General features: G+C 59.3%; 1 protein-coding gene and 1 long non-coding RNA gene across 2 annotated transcripts in view; one reads left to right on the forward strand and one right to left on the reverse strand.

The window, feature by feature from the left end:
* Positions 1 to 10,150, reverse strand: part of FBLN1 (fibulin 1) — an 89,542-nt gene that overhangs the window by 39,523 nt on the left and 39,869 nt on the right. Inside the window, exons 11-13 of the mRNA XM_014533168.1 lie at positions 9,283 to 9,423; positions 8,318 to 8,449; positions 6,536 to 6,659 (exon numbers count right to left, since the gene is read on the reverse strand). Coding sequence (XP_014388654.1) covers positions 6,536 to 6,659; positions 8,318 to 8,449; positions 9,283 to 9,423 — 397 coding nt within the window. The remainder of the gene's footprint in view (positions 1 to 6,535; positions 6,660 to 8,317; positions 8,450 to 9,282; positions 9,424 to 10,150) is intronic.
* LOC106724747 lies at positions 8 to 1,197 on the forward strand. The gene is made up of 3 exons (XR_001360588.1): positions 8 to 472; positions 566 to 689; positions 721 to 1,197. It is a non-coding gene; the product is annotated as an uncharacterized LOC106724747 (long non-coding RNA).

The following is a 10,150-nucleotide window of genomic DNA, read 5'->3' on the forward strand; positions in this document are numbered from 1 at the left end:
GGGACAGGTTCTGACTTCCTGTGACAGGATGGAGACAGATTATCACTTCCTGTGACAGGATGGAGACAGATTATCACTTCCTGTGACTGGATGGGGACAGATTCTCACTTCCTGTGACAGGATGGGGACAGGTTCTCACTTCCTGTGACAGGATGGGGACAGGTTCTCACTTCCTGTGACAGGATGGGGACAGGTTCTCACTTCCTGTGACAGGATGGGGACAGGTTCTCACTTCCTGTGACAGGATGGGGACAGGTTCTCACTTCCTGTGACAGGATGGGGACAGGTTCTCACTTCCTGTGACAGGATGGGGACAGGTTCTCACTTCCTGTGACAGGATGGGGACAGGTTCTCACTTCCTGTGACAGGATGGGGACAGGTTCTCACTTCCTGTGACAGGATGGGGACAGGTTCTCACTTCCTGTGACAGGATGGGGACAGGTTCTCACTTCCTGTGACAGGATGGGGACAGGTTCTCACTTCCTGTGACAGGATGGGGACAGGTTCTGACTTCTTCCTGTGACATGGAGACAGATTATCCCTTCCTGTGACAGGATGGGGACAGATTCTCCCTTCCTGTGACAGGATGGGGACAGGTTAAAGCTTCCTGTGACAAGATGGGGACAGATTCTCACTTCCTGTGACAGGATGGGGACAGGTTAAAGCTTCCTATGACAGGATGGGGACAGGTTCTCACTTCCTGTGACTGGATGGAGACAGATTCTCACTTCCTGTGACAGGATGGGGACAGATTCTCAATTCCTGTGACAGGATGGGAACAGGTTCTGACTTCCTGTGACTGGATGGAGACAGATTCTCACTTCCTGTGACAGGATGGGGACAGATTCTCACTTCCTGTGACAGGATGGAGACAGATTCTCACTTCCTGTGACACAATGGGGACAGATTCTCACTTCCTATGACAGGATGGGGACAGGTAAAAGCTTCCTGTGACAGGATGGGGACAGGTTCTCATTTCCTGTGACTGGATGAAGACAGGTTAAAGCTTCCCGTGACAAGATGGGGACAGGTTAAAGCTTCCTGTGACTGGATGGAGACAGGTTAAAGCTTCCTGTGACAGGATGGGGACAGGTAAAAGCTTCCTGTGACAGGATGGGAACAGGTTCTGACTTTCTGTGACAAGATGGGGACCGGTTCTGACTTCCTGTGACAGGATGGGGACAGGTTAAAGCTTCCTGTGACGATAGGGGCAGGTTCTCACTTCCTGTGACAGGATGGGGGCAGGGGCTACCTACATTCAGGCCCATCATACTGTGGAGACAGCTGCCTTAGGAACCAGAGTGGAGGTGGAGCCCCTAGGCCTTGGCCGACCAGCCCAGGAAGTCCTGCCACGTGGACTGTTTAAATTCTCCAGTTGGAGCATCTACCGCCCTCGTCTTCCATCACGTCCCCCACCAGCTTGGTGAGTTTCCATCGTGCTGGGTTACTTGGGCTTATTTAACACTCACGTGGAAAGTGAGCGTGGTCTCCTTTACCGCCTACCTCAGCCTCTCTATCAGGAATGATGGCGCCCTCTCTCCTGACCAGCCTGAGTTTTAGAAAGGCTGGCCCTGGGGTGGGCTCATGGCGCTACAGGTATGTGAGGAACGGGCACACCGAAGAGTGAGCCATGCCTGGGAGGGAACCCGGAGCAGAGGGAGAAGTAGGAGAAGAGGTGGCCTGGGCCCGAGACAGCCCAGCCGCAGAGACAGGCAAGCCCAGGCCGATGGGAGCGCTCCAGGCGACCTGACCTGGGCAGTGCGGCTTCACGCTGCCCATCCCACCAGCTCACTTCCCTTCACAGCCTTCTCCTCACTCCACTGACGGGAGACAAGCTCCGCGAGTGCATGACTCCAGGCCGCAGTCAGTGGCTGAGGCAAGTCAGCCTGTCCCACTTTAAAGACTTTACATTCTCTCTCTCTTTCTCTCTCACACACACACTTGCACACACACACACACACACTTGCACACACACACACTTGCGCACACACACATGCACACACATGCACACACATACACACACTTGCATGCAGGCGCAGCTGCTTTAGAAAGGGCCCGGTGGGCCTGGCCAGCAGGTGGCGCTAGTCTCCTTCAGTGCGTTAAGCTTGCCCACCTGTGTGGCCTGTCCCCTCTCCAGGGACATGCACACACACACACTTGCACACACACACACTCGCACACACACACATGCACACACATGCACACACATACACTTGCATGCAGACGCAGCTGCTTTAGAAAGGGCCCTGTGGGCCTGGCCAGCAGGTGGCGCTAGTCTCCTTCAGTGCGTTAAGCTTGCCCACCTGTGTGGCCTGTCCCCTCTCCAGGGACAGGGTTTTGATTTGGAAACATTGACCCAGCACATGTGGATAACGGGGAACGGGAAGTGTGCATGACGTCCTGGTACAGCTTCCGCAGCCATCACACACAGCCAGCCAGACATGCCTTCCTGCTCACGGGTCCCCATAGTCCCAGCCCCACAGTCAGTCACAGAGCCCCCAGCCCTCCTGGCACTGGGCATTTCTCAGCCTGACTCCTAGGCCACTCGCTGCCCAAGGGCGTGGCGGGCGCCCTGGCTTTATCTCCGTGCCCAGCATGGGCGCGGCACCTCCTGTGTGTTGAGCAAATGTGCACGAATCAGCATGGCCCCATTTTCCTTATCGGTTTCAACATCAACCTTTCTACCGAGCAGTGCCCTGATGTACCGAATCGCCTGAACACCTGCTGCTGCTTCTGGCAAACCTCCTGCAGATGGGGAAGGGCACGGTCTTCATGGGTCTAGACCAGGGGTGGGCAAACTTTTTGACTCGAGGGCCACAATGGGTTCTTAAACTGGACCGGAGGGCGGGAACAAAAGCATGGATGGAGTGTTTGTGTGAACTAATATAAATTCAAAGTAAACATCATTACATAAAAGGGTACGGTCTTTTTTTTTTTTTTTTAGTTTTATTCATTTCAAACAGGCCGAATCCGGCCCGCGGGCCGTAGTTTGCCCACGGCTGGTCTAGACTGAGGCGGGTCCATCACCACATCTATCACAGAGCAGAGGAGAGCCAGCCCCTGGTCCCCGCGCCTCGGTGTCTACCTCATCGTGCATACGAGAAAAATGTGCCCCAATTTTTCAGTCACAACACCCCACATTCCATGAAAAAGTAATTTTGAAAGCCACCACATACCAGACAAAAAAGGTCCTCAAGGCCCTGTCCTTCTCCCGGGACACAGGGCCATTCTGGCCACCCCAGGCTGGGTGACGCTTGCCGCTGTCCCTGACTTTCACGCTCTTGGAGACAAGCCCCAGGAGCCGCCAGGGCAGGGCCTCACCCCGTCTGCCGGCAGCTGCACCCTCAGGCCAAGAGCCGTGCCAACCAAGAACCAAGGCTGCCCAGCCCGCTCTGCCTTCCGAGACCATGAGTCTCAGGAGGCTCCGCTGAGGAGAGAGGATTTCCAGTTCCACCCCAGGCGCCGGGACCTGGGGACACCCCTCAGGCGGGCAGGGCAGGGGGGACTGTGTGGTCAGGATCTGAACAGCCTGCTCGGTCCGCGAGGCCCAGCCCTGTGGTCTGTGGCCAGCCTGCTGGCCATGCTCCAGTTACTGCCCTTGGTCACCAGGGACACTGCCCAGGAGACCGCATGGAGAGAGGGAGGCTGAGGCCCAGCGAGAGCGAGGGAGGCTTCGACCTTGCCCCTCGAGGGCCCTGAACAAGCCGCTCTCGCTGAATGGCAACCACAGACGGGCTGCCTCCAGCCTTCCTAGTACAGCTCTAGTACAAACCGCGTTCTCAAGGTCATAGAACCAGTTCTTTAAGAGGATTTGTGAAGAGGAAAGACATGGGCTGTAAAACAGAAAATTCCACTGACGTCACTTGTCAGTGACTTGTCACTGTGCTCCCACTAAGGGATCAGTGCTCCCGTGGCCTCTGAGGAAGCCCCCTACTGGACCAGGCAGCCCTCGACTTGGACTCCAGGCTGGTCAGTGATTCCTCAAGAGGGGCCCAAACAGGAGAAACTGTAACCAGACAGATTCCCGGGAGCAGCAGTGGTGTCCCGTGACCATGTGGCCCATCGGAGGGCCGAGGAACCCAGCGGCCACACGGCTGGCCCCCAGAGTGAGGCTGCAGGGAGGCCGCAGAGCCTCTGCATTGACGCTGGGTAGAGGAAACCGCAGCCGGCGGACCGCCCTCCTGGCCACCACTGCGCTCTAAGCCCAGCGCTCACTGGGCTGGCGCCTGGGGCTCGTCCCTGCCGGTGCTCACTGGTCCCCAAGGCCTTGCCAAGCAGGGATGACAGATGCAGCAAGGGCTCCTGGGTGGCAAGAGACTGCCCGAGGCCACGGCACTGAGGAACAGGAGAGCCACAGACTGCCAGTAAAATAGGCCTTGGGGTGCCCACCCACACCCCGCAAGAAGTGAACTGGAGCGAGCTTTATGGAGCGGGCTCTGCCCCACAGTCACAGGTCATCCAACAGGAGCCCAGAAGGGGGGCGTCCCCACTCCCTGTACCACTGAGGACATGGAGGACATGAGGGGACCTGCCTGACTACAAAGCCGTATCAGCATCCCAGGTGGTGAGAACAGTCATGGGCCTCGCCTGGCCTCCTCAGGTCGGGACCCTCTCAGCTCCATTCTCCGCCTGTGCCGCTGGGTGGCACCAGTGAGCAGGAATGGGCCTTCATACAGCAGCCACCTTCCCTGGAGGGGCCCCCGGGAGCTGCCTGCTGCCTCTCGCCTTTACAGTGGGTGGGCCCACGTCCTGCCCTTATTTATGAAGAATGACGATCCCCCTCTTTACCAGCCCAGGGAGCAGGCGATGAATCCATGAGGTGGGGACAGACCAGGCCTTCGGGCATCAGCCGCTCAGTGAGGCTACGCTGCTCCTTGCTGAACACCCCAGGTCATTGCTGGGAGCTCCTTCCTTCTGTTTCATGGGTGTCTACACCCCACTGTGGTCGTGCCCTCCACCCCCTCCCTCTCTGCCTGCCTCAGTTCTTCCTGCTTCATTTAAGCATTGCCTAAGCCAAGCACCCCCTGCCGCCACCCCAGCTATGTGGGGGTCCTCCTTGGTCTCAGCACCGCTGAACTCTGGCCATTGCTGGTTTTGCAGTGCTGCTAGTGGGCAGGGGCTGGGGGCCTCTCAGCCCAGGTGCCTGCACCCAGTAGGCCTGCGATGAATGTTCCCCAAGCAAGTCAGGAAGTTTCTCCCACACTGAGGGTGGCGAGGGCTTCCAGAGCGCACAGCAACCGAAGGGAGGTCTGCAGATTTCACACAACCTCGGCGCGCAATGCCAACCCGCCCAGCCGCAGCTCAGGAGGCGTGAAGACCCGCACAGGGCAGCCTCCTGCCTTTTACTTTCCTGGCTTGTGTGTTAGAGGCCGGCGGCAAACAGCAGAGGTGGACGGAGCTGTGGGAGGGGGGACTTACAATGACAAAGGGCAGCACAGCCTCCATGAAGGACACGGGCTTCCTTAACCAGAGGAGGGCCACCGCCCGCTGGCCATTGCGTAACCACAGCCTCTTTGGAAGGCTGCGCGCTGGCAAGCCCAGTGCTGGAGCGCTCTCCCGACCAGCCCAGGAAGGAAGCGGGTGCTGGGTTCCAAGTAGACAAAACACGGTGGGGGCACAGAGCAGCCCCGGGGGACGGCGAGGCTGCCAAGGGCCTGGGCTGTCTGAGTCTGGCTGGAACCTGCTCAGGGTTTCAACACGCTGGAGGCCAGGCCAGAACCAGGAGCCAGGGCCCTGGGGCTGAGCAAGTGGACGCTGGGGCCTGGTGTACTGATCCTCCGGTGGGAGGAGCAGGCTCAAGGTCAAGGGGCCAAGCCCACAGTCAGCCTGGCTGGGTGCTGGCTTGGAGCCATGTCCAGGGGCTGGAGGACAGCTCACGTATGCACATTCCTGAGATTGTCTCCCACCGGGGAGCTTTTCCTGAAACAACTGACCATGGTGCTAACCGAGACGAAATAAAACCAGGATGGTGTGCGGTGGACCCAGAGACCTCACTGCTCCCTGGGGAAGGGGGATCCCTGACATCCTGCAGGCAGCCCAGGGGCCTGGGACGGTGGGCTCACATGGCATATGGCCACGGAATCTTCCACACGATTCCCACAGCCACTGGGCTGAACACAGTCCGGCTTTCAGACGGGTTCTCCTAATACTGACGCCTCAACCTGTCACGTGGGCCCACCTGGCGTCATCGCCACCTTCACCTGATTTAGAGCATTCTGACATTTGTGCCTTACAGATGAGGAAACTGAGGCCCAGAGAGCTGTCCCCAGACCAAGTTTCCCACTGGGAAACAAGAGGGCTGGGTTCTGCCTGGCTCCACGCACAGGCTGCTGGGAGAGCAGGCCCGCCGACCTCCAGCTCCTGGGAGACCTTGGTATCTGTGACCAGTCTCCCTGGCATTCAGGGGCCTGAGAATCTGGGGTCGAGTTTCCCGAGACCCCTGCGGGGGGCACACTCATTAACCACCTGCCCAGGCTGGGAGGCGGACCCCCAGGAAGGCCGACACAGACAGACAACTGACGGCCGAGGGACTTACGTGTCCGCGGAGCGACGGTAATTCTCCGGACACTCGAAGGCCAGACAGCGGAAGCTGCCCTGGATGTTGAAGCACGTCTCATTGATGGAGCAGTTGTGTATGCCGGTCACACACTCGTCAATGTCTGCAACAGACCAAAGCAACACAGTGAAGGCCGAGGCGACCCGAGCAGTCCCCACCCACAGACGGGGGTGCTGGGGCCTCCCACCAGCCAGGGTCGGGTGGGGATCGGGCCATCCTTGCCCTCCGTTGACAGCTCTCTGGAGCAGCGCCCTGTGCCAGCTCTTTTATTTCTAGGACGTTTAATTTATAGCGTTTACTGATTATTCACAATCCCTGGAATGAGCATAACAATGATTACAGCTAACACTCTGATGCCCTGGAAATGCTTCACCGAGTTCTCTTAATTCTCCTAACAATTCACTGAGGCAAGGACTGTTTCCCTCATTTGGGGGGAGCTGGCCTAAGGGCAAACATCTTGTAAGCCGAGCTTTGAACCCGGGCAGGCTGGCGCCAGGGCCCACGCTCTGACCAGCCAGCGCCTCTCCGCAGCTCCCGAGGATCATCGCCCTCACCTTACGTGACTCAGAACATCCCAGCGAGGAAAGAGTGAAGCTGCGAGCCCCGTGTTACAGATGAGGAAACCGAGGCCCAGTGCGATTCTACGTTGTGCCAGGTGTCCAGGGTCAGCGATGCCTGGGCTGGACCCTGGACATGGGAGCCTTCCCCCTGCCCACAACTCTCCGGATCAGCCAAATGGTGGGGCCCAGGGGACATCACCAAGCCAGGAGGCATCTCTTAAGAGGGGCCGAACGCCTGACCTCAGTGGAGAAAGTAACACTTCTAATCTCACTGGCCCAGAGCCGGGGCTCAGGAATGTGTTTTTGCTGCGTCTGGCAGGACCCCGGGGCTGTGATGAGGGAGTCTGGCCGGGGCAGGGAAGTTATCTGCTCCCTCAGAAATGTGAAAACAGCCCGGACCAGCTGCAGGGGCCTCCCAGGACACGCCCAGCTGCTGCCTTGGGTCAGGGTCACCTTCCTCAAAACCAGAAATGACATCTACAGAACCGGAGCCTCCAGAGCCTCTGGGTCACCAGCCCATGTGGGGGCTCTGGAGGAAGGGGCCGGACAGATCTGACCTCCAGACTCCGCCTCGGGGCGGATCCCGGAGGTAAGGCAGTGACCAGGCAGGCCACTCGCTCACAAAGATCTCCTCAGCACCCGTTACCAGGACAGGCACGGGCCGCAGGATGACCCCGGAGCACATCACATATGGGAGCCCAGTGTCCCCTCATCCGTCCAGGTCAGAGCCAACCCCCAGCCCCAATGGACCCTCCCAGCCCTAGAGACCCTGGAGTTGTCACACAGCCAGACCACACCCTCCCCTCGTCTGGGCAGGGGTGGGGACCTTAGCTCCACCATCTGCTCACTGCTTGCCCTTAACACCTAGCAAGGTCTGGGGTTTGTCAAATGACTGAGTGTGAACTCAGCAAACGTGCTGTGGAAGAGTCCTCGGTGAGGACTTCCCTTTCCCTCCCAGGCGGGCCTCTTCCTAAAGGCCATCAGCCCCTGGTCCAGCCCTGGGGCTGCCGAGGGCAGGGTGGAGGGCTCAGAACCCTCTGTGGTCAGGGGTGCTGGGAGTGGGGGCAGGTGTGGGAGACCAGGGTACCCGTGGAGGCCTCCCCTCCCCTCCCTGAATGCACCCCACCGATGGTGTGGCCAGGTCAGCCCCAACACCAGAGCCCCAAGCGTGCCCTGCACCCACGGAGCCCAGCTCGCTCACCCTGGCAGTTGCGTCCGTTGGGGGCCAGCCTGTACCCAGTCGGGGGGCAGCTGCACTGGAAGCTCCCGGGGAAGTTGATGCAGCGGTAGGAGCAGATGTGGCCCCCGGTGGGCAGGGCGCACTCGTCGATGTCTGCAACAGCAAGGCCCACCCTCAGCGCCCGTGTGGCCCAGGCCAGGCCGCGTGTTCCCAGGGGCCCAGGCTGGGGCCGGGGAGGGCAGCCGCACAGGGCCAGCTGGACATGGGAGCCCTCGAAGTGCAGGGGCTGGGGAGGGGCCCAGCTGGGGCCGGGGAGGGCAGCCGCACAGGGCCAGCTGGACATGGGAGCCCTCGAAGTGCAGGGGCTGGGGCGGCGTCGGAGATCATCACATCAGAAGGGGAAACGGGCCCAGAGAGGGGAAGGAACTAGCCTCGGGCCACACAGCAAGCTCATGTGGGGAAGGAGGCGGGATGGGGGGCTGAGCAGAGGGGACAGGCAGGGCTTCAGAAAGACCCCAGGTCAGGAGCCCTGCCACCGGTCAGGAGCCTGCACTGGCAGGGGCCCTGGTGCTCAGCATTATGAACGTGCTGATGAAGACCCTCCCAGAACGGCAACAAGCCCAGCAGCATCCAAGCCCTCGCTGGGCCAGGCGCTATAGGAAGCGCTTCTGACTCATCACCAGGGTTCATCCTCCGATTCCCTGGAGAGTGTGGGGCACACCCCATGCTGAGGAGGAGGGCCCAAGCCAGTGAGGGGCCCTCAAAAGTCAGGGATGTGGGTGGCCCCGAGCCCCCTCCTCACCCCTGGGGGTCCCGGCACACACGGTGATCACCACCGTTACGTGTTTATTAACGAAAAACATGGCGAGTGGCTTAGCTTCTTTCCCAACCTCACTCTCAGGGCGGGTAAAGGACACCCAGTAAGTCTCAGGTGGAGGGGAAAGCAAGCGGCCCACCCGCAAAGGCGCTGCACAGAGCAGACTCACCTTCGCAGGTGACCCCGTCCACATCGCTGAGCTGGAAGCCGCGGCGGCAGTAGCACTGGAAGGAGCCGTAGACGTTGGCACACTCCTGGCTGCAGGGGCTGCTGGTGCATTCGTTCACATCTGAAAGAGAGGGTGCCCGGGGTCACCTCAGAGCCATGGCCCACGTCCCTGGGGCCATGAACAGAGGCAGAGAGCCGGAGGTCCTCGAGTGCGGGGCTGGGGGTCGCCAGGAGTCCCCAGAAAGACAGAGGGCTGGATCCCCCATCCCCATCACGGCCTGCCTCCAGCTGCACCCTCTCCCGTTGGGCGGCAGTAACAGCCTCTGGCCTCAGCTCCTTCTATCCCACCGTCGCCTGGTACCAGAGTCCTTCTAGCTCTCATGGAATGTGATCATGTCCTCCCGGCTTCACGTCCCAGACAAGGTCCCCTGCACTGAGGGCCTGCATGACCCTGTTGGTACGCCAACACCCAGTACTCCAACGCTCAGAACTCCTCGGGCCACTCAGCAACTCTGGGCTCTCGCTCATCTATTCCCTTTGCTTAGAGCAGGAATCAGCATACATCGGCCCCCAACTTGTTTTTGTAAATAAAGTTTTATTGGCACACAGCCACATGCATTCATTTACTGCAATCTAAGGCTGCTTATCCCCTATAATAGGACAGATCTATTAGAGTTGAATAGTTCCAATAGAGACTTTGGCTAGTAAAGCCTAAAACATTGACTAAGTGGCTTTTAGAAAGAAAAGCTTGCCAACCTCTGCTCAGAAGTCTCTTCTCATATTGAGTTACCGCTAATTCTTAGCAGGGCAGGAGGGCCAAGCACCTGAGAACATCCATTAGCCGCTTCCCACCCCCACCCCCCATGTTC

The sequence above is a fragment of the Myotis brandtii genome, unplaced genomic scaffold (genome assembly GCF_000412655.1).
Source record: "Myotis brandtii unplaced genomic scaffold, ASM41265v1 scaffold952, whole genome shotgun sequence".
Classification (NCBI taxonomy): domain Eukaryota; kingdom Metazoa; phylum Chordata; class Mammalia; order Chiroptera; family Vespertilionidae; genus Myotis; species Myotis brandtii.